Here is a 16,779-nt window from a genome sequence, read left to right as displayed (position 1 = left end):
CCAAACCTGTTTCGCCTCGTTATAGTTAGCACTGGTGAGTCCTCCAGAGGTTCAAAACCATTTCCTCATTAGGTGCTCATACCAGTATACTAACTATAAGAAGCGTCTTCGGGATAATGTAGAACTCAGCATGAAGGAAGGGTGATGAGGGGCCAGAGAATAAACCCATGCTAAAGTCACTTTGACATCGAATGGCCTGATTCTACTAAGATTCGAACCCATGACCATTCGCTTGTGAAAGCAGACTCGGTAACCTTGCGGCTACAGAGCCCACCTCAAGTTACCTGAAGTCCTTACGAAATACGCGCTAAGCCTTGAGGAAGCGCTGCCAAGTGAGGAAATGCTAAATGAAGCCCCCGTCAAGGACTGCTGGGATAGTGTTAAAGCAACGCAGCGAAAGACTTTGACATTGGGTTCGCTGGAAGGAGTCGCCGTAACGATAGGTCCAACGAGAAATATCTGAAGATGTTAGACGAGAAGAATGCAGTGCGAGTGTTACTTCGGCAGCGCGTCAAAACGTAGAGCTATATAGACCGAAACGAAGGCAGCAAACCCACTTTTTCCAGGGAAAACTGGAGTGCGAGGACATGAAACAGCTGTATCGCTCTCAGGAAACACGTAAATGCTACAAGAAACTGAACGTATTCCACAACGGTTTTATGCCGCGGGCCGAAATATTAGACGAAATACCAAGACAACAGGGGTAATGACTACATCACAATAGGTAAAGTTATCGAAGCCATCAAGCAGCTCAAGAATAACAAGGTAGATGGAAAAGATGGCAGCGGAGCTTATGAGGATGGAACCGGACAAGTTACCACTGGATACGTTAGCAGGCACCAGCAGTGCAAGAAGGGGGTAATATGCCGGACATACAAGAAAAGCGACAAGATGGAATGTGGGCACTACCGAGCGATCACTATTCTCAACGTAGCCTATGAAGTGCTTTCTCTGCCGTCGCTAGCAAATTGGAAGCTAGCTGGGAAGCTATCAAGCCGGGTTTGTGGACGGACTATCGACAACGGACCAAATGTTGGTGTTGCGGCAGATCCTCCTAAAGCGTCGCTAACAAGTCCCTACACACCAGCTATTCATTGATTTCAAGGCCGCTAATGATACAATAGACCGTGATGTTCTATGGAAAATAATGGACCAAAACGGTTTTCCCGGGAAGCAGACAAGATTGATTAAGGCCACTAAGGACGGTGTGCAGTGTTGCTGTGTAAGGATATCTGGCGCACTATCCAACATTTGAAACATGCATGGGACTTCGACAAGCTGATGGTGTTTCCTACCTCCCGTTCAACATAGCGCTGGTCTGTTTCGCTGAAGACGTGGACATTATCGGAAGGACATTCCAGGTGGTTCAGCTGAAACATGAAGCAGAAGATTGGCTTAGTGGTGAATATGTCTAAAATCAAGTAACTTATAGCAGTAGGAACCTAGCGCGATCGAGCACGCATAAGCAATAGTGTGGTAATCGATGGGGACGAGTTCGAGGTGGTGGACGAATTTATATACCTCGGGTCGTTGATTACATCGGATAACAATTGCAGAAGAGAAATACGTAGACGTATTCTTGCCGCAAATCGTGCTTACTACGGACTTCGCAAGGTCTGGCAAGCTTCACCCTTGCACTAAATGTGTCATGTACAAAACGTTAATAAGACCGGTAGTCCTCTACGGGCACGAAGCGTGAACACTGCTCGATAGGGAAATTAAAAACACAGACCGCTTTTGAACGTCGTGTGCTGACGCAGCTGACTTCGGCGAACCCTAAAGTTTCCTAAAAGTCGTTAAAGCTGGAAGGGTAAAATGTGGGAGGGTAATGTTGTGAGAATACTGACAAAGATACTGGACAAGAGCCTACAAAAATGGTGTTCGCCTTGAATCTGGTTGGTACCAAACGCAGAGGTGCGTAGGGTACTGGATAGTTAGAGCAAGTAGAGCAAGAAGTGCAAGACCTGGAAAGTGTGGAACACCACAATAGATCAAAATAATGGTCACAGTGATCAAATCTTCCGACAAAAAAAACCTTCATCGACGAAACCTATGTCTTGTGTACAAATAAACTTTCCGGTCTGAGATTTTCTACATTGTACAAGAGAGCAGTGTTTTTAATAATAACGTACGATATATCAAAACAGAAATGTTTGTAAAGAAGTCCCTGGTATGGCAAGCAAACTGCTCGTGTATCGAAAAGTTCTTTGTGTTTTACAACGCGAACGATCAACGACGAGGACTAAAAAGGCATTTCAAAAAGAATGGTAGAGAAGCTAACTCCATTGAAAGTTACAAGAAAATGTAGTCTACAGCAGTGCGAAAAGTTTCAGTGGACGTTGTGCAAAACTTCATAATAGGCATCACTAGAAAAATCAGAGCATTCTACATAAATAAGTAGTAAACCTTGTATTTCACTTGATTCTAGCATAGCGTACAATCATTTTCATATATGCAACCCAAACTTATAAATTATTACGAAAATGAGCAGTTTCGTACTAAAAATAGGTGTCCACTTTATAAAATGACCAGTCCTCGACGCTGTGCGTTCTAAACTTTATTTTTATATATGATTTCAAAATATATAACACAAAGAACTCATCATGTTAAATATTTATAAATTCAAAGCTTATTCTTATGCAAAGTAGTAAATTAAAATGTTTAATTAAATCCTTACCCTCTGTTGCGAATTCACAGTTTTATTGAAAAACTAGGAAGTTCATTTCCATTAACTGTGACAGCGATATTACGCAATAAGTTTTTCAAGGCAAAACGCACTAACATTATTTTATATCGTTGCCTCATTGTCATCAACAATGCAAATGAGACTGTAATACTGTTTACAGTTAACTTCGGGATCCTACACTGCACTTGTTATGAAACCATACTCTACCAGTAAGTAATGTTTTGCATTTCTTCTGTCTTCCCTACAGGACACAGCGGTGCGGTGACATTCATGAAGGTACAATCGCAGTATCTGCTCACAGCCTCGGAGGATACGTCCGTCATCGTGTGGGACATGCAAACACTAACGATGAAATTGAGATTATGGTAATGATGCTGTTGTGTGTCGATCCTCTCTATACACCCTGTGCAATCTGAGAGTCCGAATAGGATTTGAGGACCTTTCCCAAGCCTTTGTTCAGTTGACCGCAGTGTTGACCGAGCTGTCCTTTCCGCAAAGAGGTGACCGATGAAACTTGCGTGTTAGTGTCCGAATGCAAGAGGGTGTCAGCAAAATGCATCCGATTTCAGAATCTTCAGTCTGTGCCAGAGTACTTTCAGTGTGCATACAAATAGCTGCTCTTCAAAATTCAGTCTATGTGAACGTCCTAGCATTCCCATTTTACAAACTACTGGCATCAATTTACAAACAGATGAGGTTTATCTTTGCGACTGGAAATTGCCTTATTTGCTGCATTTTTGTATCATTGTGTGATGGAGTTTTGGTGGTAAATTGAGGTGAAATACCAAGCCCTCTGACCAACATTTCTCATGGAAAACAAATATTGTACCCCGAGAGCCGGGAGCCATTAAAATAATCTATTTAATCAATTCCAATTGATTCTATCCAATTATTCTCAATCATGAATCCACTTAAACGGTGACACATTCGAGAAAAACATATTTAAAATATACGACCCAATAAAAATAAAAATTGAATTAACTTGTTTGCAGTTCCACTCGGTCACCTTCAATCTCTGAAAACATTTCTCTCTTTCATGCATGCTTCCACCGCACGAGTACCGCAATCTATTCCTTACTGACGTATCGATCCGACTGAACCATAATCCTTCGCTACATTTGGAAGGTATAAAACGCGGAAATGTCTATCTCTTAGCTTAGAGCATGTCAGTTGAATGCTGTATGTGGGGGGGTTGTGGTCTTAATACATAAACAAAGAGATATTCAACCCGCCACATTGGCCTTCCGGAAGCTGATGTGCTTTACACTTTCACTCGATGGCAGAATGAAAGTACTGTAAGCTGTGAGTGACGATACGTACAGTTAATTCATCGTTCAGCAGCTATAAAATACAAAAATGGGTTGACCAAAATTTGCTTTTCCAAATAAGTTTCCGCTGATTGTAAATTTACTAAATGAAGCGTTTCAAAGTTTTCCGATCCGCGGAAAATTTACGTACAGCATAAAGGCTATAATGACTGTACGAACATCAATTGCTGTCAGGACGAGTATTGTGTGTATCCTTTTTGCATTGTTCTGCCTGAAACCAATCCTTCTTCGGAATCCTACCCATCCCATCGAGTAACAATGTCTCACTCCATGATTGCATTCTTTTTTTTCCTTCCCAACAGCGAACACATAGCACCAGTGATCTGTGTCACATTAGCACTGAATAACAAATACATTATCAGCGGCGGGGATGACTCCAGCATCATCGTGGCACTGCTCGAAAGCGGGAAACTGGTAAATCATTGTGATTTTCTGTTTGACATCGTTTTGCACTTTCTCCGTATTTGCATATGCTTCACATTACACAGTACATGTTTTCAACGCTGTCATTTGGTGACTTCATCAAATTACACATTACTCTCGATAGCGAGCAGGTTCGCTTATACAAACATGTTGTAAATTAAATAAGTTTAAAAATAAGCACAAAAATGGATGTTTGCGAGTACAGTTTCGATTTTTACACGTTTTTAGAGCTGGCCGGTTTAGATTTCGATTTGAATGATTTGTAATGATTGCTGCAGACTTTGACCTGAAATGAATAATTTTGAGTGGGTTTTATAGATCGCTTTTTAATTAACTATACCTGTCAATTTTCTTACAAACAAATCTGTAGGACGCTATATCTCTGGCTCATTTAATTGTGCCTGATTTTTATTCTCTGGTTTAAAAAATTCAAGTTTGTCACGTGGTTTCGAGACCCGTAAATCATGCAAATAATCTTCATAATCGTGTCGGTAAACTAATTTCTCGTGGTCCTTTCTTGTATCGATATCTCGGATTCCCACTACCACAGTGGCCACGTAACCAAACATGTCCTCAAATAGTATGCGAACTTGAATGACAGTGATCGTCCCACCTACCACGGTGGATCCAGATCAATTCCTTGCTATTAACAACAACTCCTTCCTGTGATACTTGTGGATGATGCAGAGGATTACTCGGTCTGTAGTAGCAGCAAGTGTCGGACTAACATTCCTTTCTCTCCCAAATTGACCTGCATTTGACGTGACCAGCTTTGCTACTGATCATCACAAAGAATTGGATCACCAGAAAATGCACACTGATAATGATATGCTACTCCCAAGCATCATTTTGATGGTTCTTTGTGTGATTTCAGCTAATCTAGATCAATCGCGGGCAACACATGGGCGGTCAAACTGTGCTATGCTATGCTGCTATCTGTCAATTTTCTGACAAATATTTTTACACGGCGGATAGATAGTAATCAACGTAGAGTAAAGCCTTGGGTATGAATGTATTTATGACTTAGCCCTTCTTTATCGACCGACTACGTAGTCGGTTATTAGAGTACAGGACAATCACGGGGTAGTGCAGCGATCATTCTGACTCTTACGCGTAACGCAATCGGAATCTAGACGATACCGATGATTAACGGTAGATACGTTCATACCCAAGGCTTTGCCTTACGTTAATTACTATCTATCCATAGTGTTTGTTTCAAAATATTTGTAAGAAAATTGACAGAATAGCCAGATAGATAGATAGTTTGACCGCCCATGTGTTGCCCGCAATTGATCTAGATCCGCTGAAATTACACATAGGACCATCAGAATTATGCTTGGGAGTATGAAAGCCGACACAACGACACCCCGAACTGTTCATACCGTTCGTTGCGACGGTAGCACAACAGTGATAGGATGGAGTATTGCGAGAAGCTTGTTCTGATGCTGGGATAAGAGATATTCTGCATCAAAGTTATTCAACCCCCACATCTCTTCTCGTCTCACAAGATAAAATATTCTTATTCTTCTTATTCTTATTAATACCATGACAGCCATAATAAAGGATTCCTGGAAATAATTTTAATTATTTCTAATTATAGAAATATTTCAAATTATTTTCTTGTCTGTATTTACATTTGCAAAACGTCTAAACTGTATTACAAAAGTCAAAACGACCAGGCCAACTGTGAAGTATTGCCGCAAAGACGATTATACGAAATGAATCCTGTGTGAATAAATTATTCAAACATAGATGCATTTCTAAATCAACAAAGGAAGAAGAATCGGGGACGTCTCGTACCAACCGATTCTGATTGTTTGCAATTTTAATTTCGTTGGGAGTATTGAGCTAGTAAAGTTTAAATAATTCTCGGGACCCACGGGGACGGGGCACGTACATTTACTTACTTACTTTTTCTTCTTCTTCTTCTTCTTCTTCTTCTTCTTCTTCAGCATAGATCCGGCGTGGCTCGTGATTCGATGTGGCTCGATTCATACGCCTCCGCCATTCTCCGGTTTCAGTTTGTACTCCACCAAATATCGTCCGCAGCATTTTCCGCTCGAACACGGCAAAGGTGCATATGTCCTCCGTAAGCAGCGTCAGGGCTTCAAGTCCATAAAGAAGTACCGGTCTAATAAGGGCTTTGTACATTGTGTGCATTGCGATCCCAAATACACGAACTCCTCTACCACTTCTAGTTCGTCGCCGTCAACGGTTACCGTTCGTGGGAGGCGCGCGTTTATTTTCTTTGAGCCTCTTCCTTTCATGTAATTCGTCTTCGACGCATTTATTTTTAGCCCGCTTTCAGTCTAGCGTAGGTTGCCTCCGCCGTCGCAAAGTTCCTGGCTATGATATCGAAATCATCTGCAAAGTCTAGAAGTTGGCTACCCTTGGTGAAAATCGTGCCTCTCGTTTCGATGCCCGCATGTCGGATCACCCCCTCAAGAGCGATGTTGAACAGCATGCAGGATAGACCGTCACCTTGTCTCAACCCTCGCCGCGTCTCGAAGGGACTCCAGAGTGCCCCAGAGATGTGTACAAAACACATCACTCGATCCAATGTAGATCCGATCCAATCTGTATCCAATGTATGTGTCTGATTAGTCGCGTCAGTTTGTCCGGAAAACCGTGTTCGTGCATTATCTGCCATAGCTTGTCTCGATCGACTGTATCGTATGCTGCTTTGAAATCAATAAAGATGTGAAGCGTGGATACGTTGTACTCCCGACATTTCTACAAGATCTGTCGGATAGTAAAAATTTGGTCCGTAGTTGCGCGAGCCCCCATGAAACCCGCCTGATAATTCCTTACGAAACCTTGTGCTATCGGTGACAACCGGCGTAACAGAATGTGGGAGAGTACCTTGTAGGTGGCGTTTACCAGCGTAATATCGCGATAGTTGCAGCAGTCTAGCCGATCACCCTTTTTGTAGATGGGACAAACCACTCCTTCCATCCATTCTTCCGGTAGCTTTTCCTCCTCCCAAATCCTCGAAATAACCCACTGTAGAACCTTTGCTAGCGTTTCTCCGCCATGTTTATAAAGCTCTGCCGGTAGGCGGTCCTTCCCAGCGGCTTTATTGGTCTTCAGCAGCCCAAATTCTCGTTTGACTTCTTGGAGATCAGGTGCTAGGACATTACTATCTTCCATGGGTGCTCCTAGGTTAATTTTCGTTCCACCTTCTTCTGCGACTTCGCCATTGAGGTGTTCATCAAAGAACTGCTTCCATCTGTCGACCACCTCGCGCTCATTTGTTATTAGATTCCCTTCATCGTGCCTACACATGTCAGGTTTCGGTGTGTAACCCTTCCGAGTTTGGTTCACCTTCTCATAAAACTTGCGCCTATCATTAGCTCGGAATAGTTGTTCTAATTCTTCACGATCTCTGTCCTAATTTTGGCGCTTTTTCCTCCTAAGGATCGTGGTCAACTGGTTCCTAGCTCGTCGGTATTTGGCCAGGTTCTCTCTAGTGGCAATACTTAGATAATTTTTCCAAGCAGTTTTTCCCCTCCACCGCTTGTTGGCATTCCCCATCAAACCAATCATTTTGTGTACTCCGAGGCTCAATACCTAAAACGTCGTTTCAATGACACCCCTAAAACTTGGCAAAAACACTAGCATCACCTGGTGCAGTCTTCGCGCTACGCAGAGTAGCTCGCTATAAACTTAGCAGTGCTATAAATTTACTTGTATATTATCTGACAACAGCGCCAGTGCAAGCGTGCGGCGTTCTCGCGCAGCGACTGTTGTTTGAGTCTTGGCTTAAGTGAACATCTTGGCTTAAGTCAGCAATCATTTCATTGTTTTTCTTGGCGATGGAATTAGGCTTCAGTGCTACGTCTACTAGTCTGTGGTAAAGCGGTTTGGGAGACTACGCAAAAATATCCCCCTTGGAATGATTGTTATGTGTTCAGAACGGGCGTCTTGTAAGAAAAGATTAACTACATGTAAATTTTGTGTTTTGTCTTCGCGTTCTCTGATTAGGTATAACCCCAATTCAAAAATGAAATGAAATCAACCAATTTAGTTGAAATGCACAGTATTAAAACTTACATATTACGTTGAGCGTCAACCAATTACCACATTTTTTGGTAATTTGACCGTAAGCCAGTTTAAGAATCATTTGAGAATAATTTTATCGCAGTAGATATTGTGTTTGAAGGCTGAATCTCCTAAACAGTTTTATGGAGTTTTATGAACTTAAATTAGTTCTAAAACTGACAACCCAGATTTATTTTGCTCTGAAACCTGCAGTACATTATAATTTTTTCTTTGCATGAATACTTGCCTTTGAATAAATTTTCACTTTTCATTCAAACAATGAAACTAAAAAAACTAATCAATCATTCAAACAATGAAACTAAAAAAACTAATTGTAGCATATAATTCGAGCTGATAATACACAGACTTGGTATCAATTGCATGTTGAATTAGCATTAAGGGAATAAAGTGTACCTACATTCGCAGTGCTACGCTGCCGTGATATCCAAAAGTGACGTTAATCCATTTTACACATTTTTCAGTAGAAGCAAAAATCGTAAATTTAATGCATTTTTAATCCAAAAGCCAATTTTGGGATTTTGTACAAATTATTGGTTTGCTGTTGCATTGCTGTTTGCTTAAATGCAAGCGTTTACGTCACTTTTGTGTGTAAATTCAAATTAAATTTTTATGTTTCGCTGCGAAAGTGACGTCGGCGAACAAAACGGTAGAGACAGCAGCATACAAGTGCGTAATTTTACACGGATGGTGTCTACGGAGAAGTTATTTAAACAAATATGGTCCATCTTTTCAAATCATTATGATGATCCTATATCCACCCATATTAGAGTGATAAAAATTTGGTTTTCTGAAATCCATACAAAAATATGGCAATTTCATAAACAATTCGGAACACACCAAAAAAATCAACTTTCATGAATACTTCAATTCTTTTGTAAAACATAATGACTTGTTAAATAATTTTAAAAATCATTGTGTAACTATAACTTTGAATATGCTTTTTTCTGTGCATTCAAATGTTCTAACTTCATTCAAAAATGAACATACCGACTGTTTTTATTTATCAATGGTCGTACTGAACCATTTAAATCATCTATGGTCGTACCGAACCATATACTTCATTCAACAACGAACGTACCGGATCATTTCATTCATCTATGGTCGTACCGAACCATTCAATTTAAAACCATACTGAACCACTCTAACACTTTCTATATTTCTTCCACATCTAGCTCTGATACCGATTCACACTTAGTGTCTCATTGGGCACCAATTGCACTCATTGTTCTTGCCCGGCTAAGCAAATGTAACAGTCTATAAGGTTCACGGACGATTTCTCAAGGAAGATGTCGTGGCCAGACATTTTGATGGCAACAAAAACTGCGTCTAATCGTGTTAACTATGACCAACCAAAAGAGTAGTTCTGGTATAGGGGTTAAGACGGTTGCATTCTGTTGGTCATAGTTAACACGATTAGACGCCGTTTTTGTTGCCATCAAAATGTCTGGCTACGACAGAAGACACTTCGGCACTCCGTGCCAATCCACTCGAATTTGATCCGTCTTTCTGGGACGATTTCTAAATAGAGCTCACTTCACCACTCCATGTCTACTCTTATGAATACGATCCGTCCTGCTAGAACGTTTCACGGGGTCAGGAGTTCGACAACTGCATAACACGTGGTACCGTGACTTCAGACTTCAGAATGTCCTGTGACACAGTACGATCAGGTTCGCGATCGCCTGATCACGTTTATCTGGCTGGACACTTGGCTATTAACTACGAGACTGAGGTATCTTACACTGTAACACAGTGGAAGCTGATTTCTCTTGAGCGAGCGTGTGAGGAATGTGGAAACGTGTTATTAGGCCGTATGAATCAAAGAGTTAGAGCAAACGCTCCCATAAGATTTACACGGGAAAAGCTATGCGAACTGTTTTATTCATACAACTTATTGTCAAATGACAATTGTAACGCATTTACTCTAGGTTTGCGTTTCGTGTGATGACAGTAGCCTTAATAATTTCGGGTGCAACCTCCTTTTGTTGTCTCCGATTTATGGTTAATTTTGTACATTGTTGCACTACACCACTTTATTTTCCAGTAGTCGTACTCAGCCATTTTATTTACCTATGGTAGTACCGAACCATATGTTCCATTCAACAATGATTGTACCCGATCACACCATTCATCAATGATCGTGATGATATCTTTCTATTAAGCCGTGGCTGTAACAAACGAGTTTATGTTTTTTTCTATCAACCTAATTGGGCATGTAAATCGAGTCTTTTATTAATAGAAACAAAAGAAGCAAAGTAATAAACAAGCTGCATTATAAAACACACAACGCAATAATATAGAGCAATTCCAGCTCAACTAACAAAACGATTTGTCTCGATTATTTTGGATTGGAATGAAATTTTGCTGATATGCTGGATACCACACAAGGATTCATTTTCCATGAAACATAGTTTTTTTACGTCAAAACTATCTCTTCAAATGGGCGTATTTAGAAATGAGGTTATTTTTTTTAATCATATCTCAAAAACTACTTATTTGATCAGAATGCCGTCAAAGAAAATTTATAAAAAATAAGTGTATTTTCAGTAAAAATTTCACAGAAAGAAAAAACTTCATGATTTCATGAAAACTCATGATAAAAATCACAAAAAGTAAATTATCTTAAAACGTGTCCCCTCAGATTTTTGGCTCATATTTGTTTGTAAAGATAGTCTAAATTATGCTCTAAAATGTGGTGAAGAGCTGTCGATGGACACTTTTTCGGATTAATTTGATAAATTTTTTCGAAAATACCTAAGCTTCAATTTTTTACAAAACTCAAACAAAATCAAATTCTGCGCATAATTTTGAACAAATCTCTATAAATAGGTCGCATTTAGCTGAAACTTGGTTAAAACTCTTCAAAACACCCTTAAAGTGAGCAAAAGAGAGATTCTCTTTGCGGCTCCTCTCTTACGCTTCTCTTGGGTTGTATCGCATTTCAACCCAATATTTCTTAAAGATTTACTAGCCAATAACTTCATGCTAAGCAAATGCATTCAAGTTCATTTGCATCAGTGGGATAAGCGTAAGAGAGAAGACACGAAGAGAATCTCTCAATCGTACATTAGATCCTTTGACATGTTGCTCGAGAAATGATTAATTTGCATAAGATAAAAATTTGCAATAAATAGCTGCAGTTAGAAAAATTTAAATTGAATGTATCAAAACCTTCAAACCGACATTGAATGATTCAGGAAGCTTCCAAGAAGCGTTATTATTATAATGCGTTTCATTACCCACACTTCCGCAAAACAATTACTAAGACAGCGTCCGTTTCCAATGCTCTTTATGAATCAGCCGTGTGCACTCACACGGTGTGAGGTTTTTAATCACGCCATGAATGAAGTTAATGCGATTATTTTCTCGTGAAAAATATCACAGCACGGCTGATTTAATCAACGTAATTCGAACGATTATTGGCGTAAAAATGGCTTCATTATAAACACGACCAGATGTATGAATGGGATACGTGATAGAATTATGTTAAGACTCAATTACAATTATTACGCTGAACAAATACGATTTATGAAGCGCAATAATTAGCATTTTGATGGTAATCAAATTATGCCAACACCAATAAAATGCAGCAGATCATGCCAGTCGGCTTCAGTCGTTTGCTGTTTAGGGGACTCTCCGTTAAAACGAAACCGGATGTGATGTGAATATGTAATGAATTAAAACTCAATTGCATTCAACGTTACACAGGATTCGTAATTGGAAAAGTGCTATACGATGTTATATCAACTTTTATGACATGATGTAATAAAAAAATAAAACTTGCGTGCGATGTTCATACATTAGGACTAAAGCTATTATTTTTTAAACGCTTTTACGTACTTCCACAGGTTACGAGAATAAACCACCACCGTGGTCCGGTAACAGGACTTCACGTAGCCATGCCGAGCGAAGTTTTGGTTACCTCCAGCCACGATGCCACCGTATGCCTGTGGTCACTGGAAGATTTTACTCTGCTGAACTGCATCCAGTTGGCACATCCGGTGCATAAAATTCAAATTTCCTGTGATTCGGTAAGAGCAACCAACACTCATAACAAGCAGTCCACCGGCTGCTGGTTGCAACGTAAATTAACTTCAACACGGAATGGTACTTTGTATCCTTTGCAGATCTTTCTTCTGGCATATTGCGACGATAATGGACTCTACTTGCGAGCGCTGGCAACGGGAACTGATTTGCATGCCTTGAAAGGACACAAGTCGAAGGTAAGCCGGTGAATAGTGTGTTCCGCTTGTGGTTTTTCTCTTCATTCGGGAAGGCTGATCCGACGCCTTGCTCGTGACCGTAAATGTTGCATAAAATTGAAGATTAACGTATCATAACAATATACAGTAATATGCTTAAATAAGATACCCTAAGGTGCATTTGGTGTTCCTCGACAGGCTAAGTTAGGTTAAAGAAGAGTAAGATATAAATTTACATGTGCAATTTGTCTGCTATAACAGACACGCAAGCGATAAAGCTATTTGTGAGGATGGCAATTTGGGAGTTCCAATGAGCTTAGTGTGAATTGAAAGCTTTTTTACAGTGTATCAAAGCAATTGTTAGGAAACGTTTGGAATTATTTACAACTATTATCCTCGTGAAAAATATATTTATTTTTTTGTTTTTTGATTTCACAAAATTGATGCAACTTATCGAGTTTATTCCCATCATATTTTTTGTTTTTGATCGCTTTTACGTGGTTTAATATTTAGATGACTTGCAGCATATCTCTCGAGAAAATAGCGACTAAATGGACGTTTACCACACTATGCCCAAGACCGTATCCATCAATTTCTAATTCTTTATAATTTTTATTTTTCTCACAGATTCGGGCCCTCTGCATCGCCATGGACAGCCAGCGAGCGATCGTCGGTTGCGATGACACTCGCGCCCAGATCTACGACATGCATTCCGGGCGAATTATTCGCTCCTTGCCGCCCAATCCGGGACCCGTTACGGCCGTTTACGTCATGGAGAAAGATGACTACCTGGTGACGGCCGGTGGTAACAAAATAACCTTCTACTCATTCCGCAACGAGGATTCCGTCGTTAATTTCTACCCGAAGAAGAAAAAGACAATGAAGAAGTTCGCCAAGAGCCGAGCCGCACTGGCGGCAACGTCCAGTCCGGTGGTCTGTTTCGATATTTCACGTGACTCCACAATGGCTGCCGTTGCTTCTAGTCGATGCATTCAAATATGGCAGCTGAATACGCCAGAACTGACGGCGATTCTGGAAGGACATACTGGAGCGGTCACTTGTGTGACGTTTGCACCCAACTGCGAGTTCGTAGCTTCCGGTTCGGAGGATAAGACTGTCAATGTGTGGAGTCTCGCACTGGGGACAGTAGCAGTGAGTTTCAAGGGTCATAACACATTCATAACAACCGTGACGTTCATGATGGACTCGAGGCGAATAATTTCCGCTGATCGTGATAGCTGCCTCTTTGTGTGGATGGCTGATTCCGGAACGATTCTACAAAGTGTCCAAGGTCCCTTCAAATGTTTAGCTGTCACAAACAACATGAAGTTCGCGGTTTGTACTAACGGAGACACGAGCTTACGAATATGGTCACTTACGAGGGAGGATGAAAAGTTTACTGTTTCGCATGCCGCAGAGATTACTTGCTTTGTGATTACGGCTGACTCGCTTTATCTGATATCCGGATCGAAAGATATGTCACTCAAAGTGTGGCAGGCATCGGGAGGAAAACTCGCTCAAGTGTTGGTTGGCCACACGGATGCCGTTACATGCGTTGCCGTTTCGGTAACCAACAAAAGTCAGGTTATTTCAGGCTCGAAAGATTCCAACCTTATTATATGGGATATTCATACGGGAGAGGAAATTCACACGTTGGCCGGACATTTAGCGCCAGTGACGTGCGTTAAAGTGGCAGCGGATGGTAAGTTGATTGAGAAAATTCGATCGAAACCAGTACCTAATAAGTTATTTTTAACCCACAGGATCCACAGCTGTTTCCGGCAGTGACGATAAAACATTAATTGTTTGGGAAACCAAAAGGGGTCTTGCACTAACGTCACTTCAACTGCACGTTCAATTTACTCGTTTTGATATTAGCCTGGAATGTTCCAGAATAGTAGTACAGCTGGTGGACAGCTCGTGTCTTCCTATAATATGCCTGCACAACTCTCCTGCCTCATATATTAAACTTCCTACCTACTCAGCACCGGCGAGAGACGTGGAAGATTTGCGTCCTGCCGGACCAAAGCGGCCCGCTCGACGGTTACTCAAAAAGGAAGTATCACTGGACACCTACACCTGGCAGAAGAAGTATGCACATCTGACCTCGTCGGTCATGATGGCCCAAGTGGACGAAAGATTAAAGCGGCGCTTCTCGGTGTCCGCCAGTATGGAGGAGATATCGAAATTGGCCGAGACGAAAACTCTGGAATCGCAACAGAACCTTGGACCAGAGCAAGCCGCCCTTGCACAGTCGCAACACTTCGATCAATTGGAAGCTTTGTGGAACAAACGTTCACCACCGAGACGACGACTGAATGCAGTGAGTTTTTACGATCTGTTTCTGTGAAGTATAACAACTGTTCATTAAATTGCTTTGCTTATTACAGTCGCTTTCTCGTCAGTCATCACTTGTGGAAGATCGCATAGATTCGTCTGACGAAGATGAATTCCTAGAGGAACGTGCAGGTACGTCTAAGCAACTGTCAATGCGTCCTGTTTCGCTTCCAGTAGATGCATGGAACTTTTCTAGTGTTTTCCACTCGTCCTTCACCCACTATCACAACCAAAATAAACTCCACCAGCCGCAACATCAACCAGATCTGCTTCGGGAGGTCTTGCTGCTTAAGAAGCAGGCGTCCGTTCCGGGCCCAACGGTGCCGCATGACGACGCCGATAATGGACGCAAGTTGAAATTGTCCTCCACCGAGACTGACTTACAGACGTTCTTCGGTCACTGTAGTAGCTTCGGTAGTTTGTACTGCACGGGACGACAGCGAAAGGCACCCCAATTGAGCCCAGAATGCGAGAGCAAGGCCTACGTACGGCGTCGTCAGTCGAAATCGATCGAAAGCTTGCAATTTGATCACGATGCGCGTCTGAGGCGAAAATATCGGTCCTGTCTGATGCAATAGATTGATTGCTGCTACATTCTATAATTGTAACTCTATAGCCTGTCATTACATTCATATTGGCGATGGATATTGGCTATTCTTAGCCTATGTATGCGTACCGATGAACTGGATGTTCTGGGTGGGATGTTTTAATATTGTGCCGTAGGGTAGATGCTCCAGTAATGGAGGGATTATGTCGAGGGATAGTGCTTAAAGACAATTTGAACGCTCAATTTATCAGTTTCCAATTGAACTACATGATAAAATGGTGCACCATAATGTTAACTTTAAAAACATACCAAAATTATACCATTCTGCTGGTTGATATATTTAAAATATTGCTTTTCCTGACATTAGTCTGTGCTCCTGAAGTAGTGGATGTTCCTATAATAGTGGAAAATTTGCCTATAATAGTGGAATTTTGTTTACCGCCCTTAGTAACGCTTGCAGTGAGCATGGCATCAGGTGGATAACAGCGTAGGCTTGTTAAAATGCTATGGATTGTCACGAATTTCTTAAGCAATTGCACTTTATTGGTCTGCTCAAAAGGAATTTGTAATTTTTGCACCAACATCTTAGATTTTAACTGTATATCTTAGATAAAATTGTTAACAAATATATATTTAACAATAGATAATTTAAATTATCTCGAAATCCGCCAAAATTATGGTATATTTCGTGTTTCCACCACTACTGATACTACCACAACTACTGGAGCATCTACCCTACCAGTAATGAAATTTACTGTTGGTTATTGATCTGATTCAAGAAAGTTTCGAAATTTATTCAGAAATGATTATCATCTTCTCTTGTGATCAAATTTGTTGTTCTAGATTAGGTGCGACATCAAACCGTTATATTGATTGTTTTTAAACAACACAGAAGAATCATTTTACTACTTATAAAGAAACATGCTAGACTCTAAAGCTGTGAAAAATTTGACGAAATTTTTAATTTTTGGGTTAAAATTTGACAGTTCGATGGTTTTTCGAAAATAACCCTGCTCGAAAGCAGGGTTAGTTTTGACAGTTCGATGGTTCGCTTCTGAGAGCCGATGAGATATGCCACAGATGATAAAAGAGCTTCGATGTGTTTCACTGATTTTTCCTTGATTTTTTTCCAATGTATGGATGTTTAACATACAACAAATTTGTTTATTCAACCCGAAATGAAATGAGATAAAA

The 16,779-nt window shown here is 40.8% G+C and overlaps 1 protein-coding gene across 1 annotated transcript in view; it reads left to right on the top strand.

The window, feature by feature from the left end:
- The window catches only part of LOC128736342 (protein qui-1), an 84,542-nt gene extending 68,926 nt beyond the window's left edge, over nucleotides 1–15,616 (top strand). Inside the window, exons 13-20 of the mRNA XM_053830819.1 lie at nucleotides 2,934–3,051; nucleotides 4,317–4,428; nucleotides 12,348–12,530; nucleotides 12,627–12,722; nucleotides 13,329–14,403; nucleotides 14,465–15,024; nucleotides 15,092–15,170; nucleotides 15,213–15,616. Of these exons, the coding sequence (XP_053686794.1) occupies nucleotides 2,934–3,051; nucleotides 4,317–4,428; nucleotides 12,348–12,530; nucleotides 12,627–12,722; nucleotides 13,329–14,403; nucleotides 14,465–15,024; nucleotides 15,092–15,170; nucleotides 15,213–15,616 (2,627 nt within the window). The remainder of the gene's footprint in view (nucleotides 1–2,933; nucleotides 3,052–4,316; nucleotides 4,429–12,347; nucleotides 12,531–12,626; nucleotides 12,723–13,328; nucleotides 14,404–14,464; nucleotides 15,025–15,091; nucleotides 15,171–15,212) is intronic.
- The last annotated feature ends 1,163 nt before the right edge of the window (nucleotides 15,617–16,779 follow it).

This window comes from Sabethes cyaneus, chromosome 2, assembly GCF_943734655.1.
Source record: "Sabethes cyaneus chromosome 2, idSabCyanKW18_F2, whole genome shotgun sequence".
NCBI lineage: Eukaryota > Metazoa > Arthropoda > Insecta > Diptera > Culicidae > Sabethes > Sabethes cyaneus.
The sequence above is the reverse complement of the archived record's forward strand: the minus strand, read 5'-3'. Positions and strand labels throughout refer to the sequence as shown.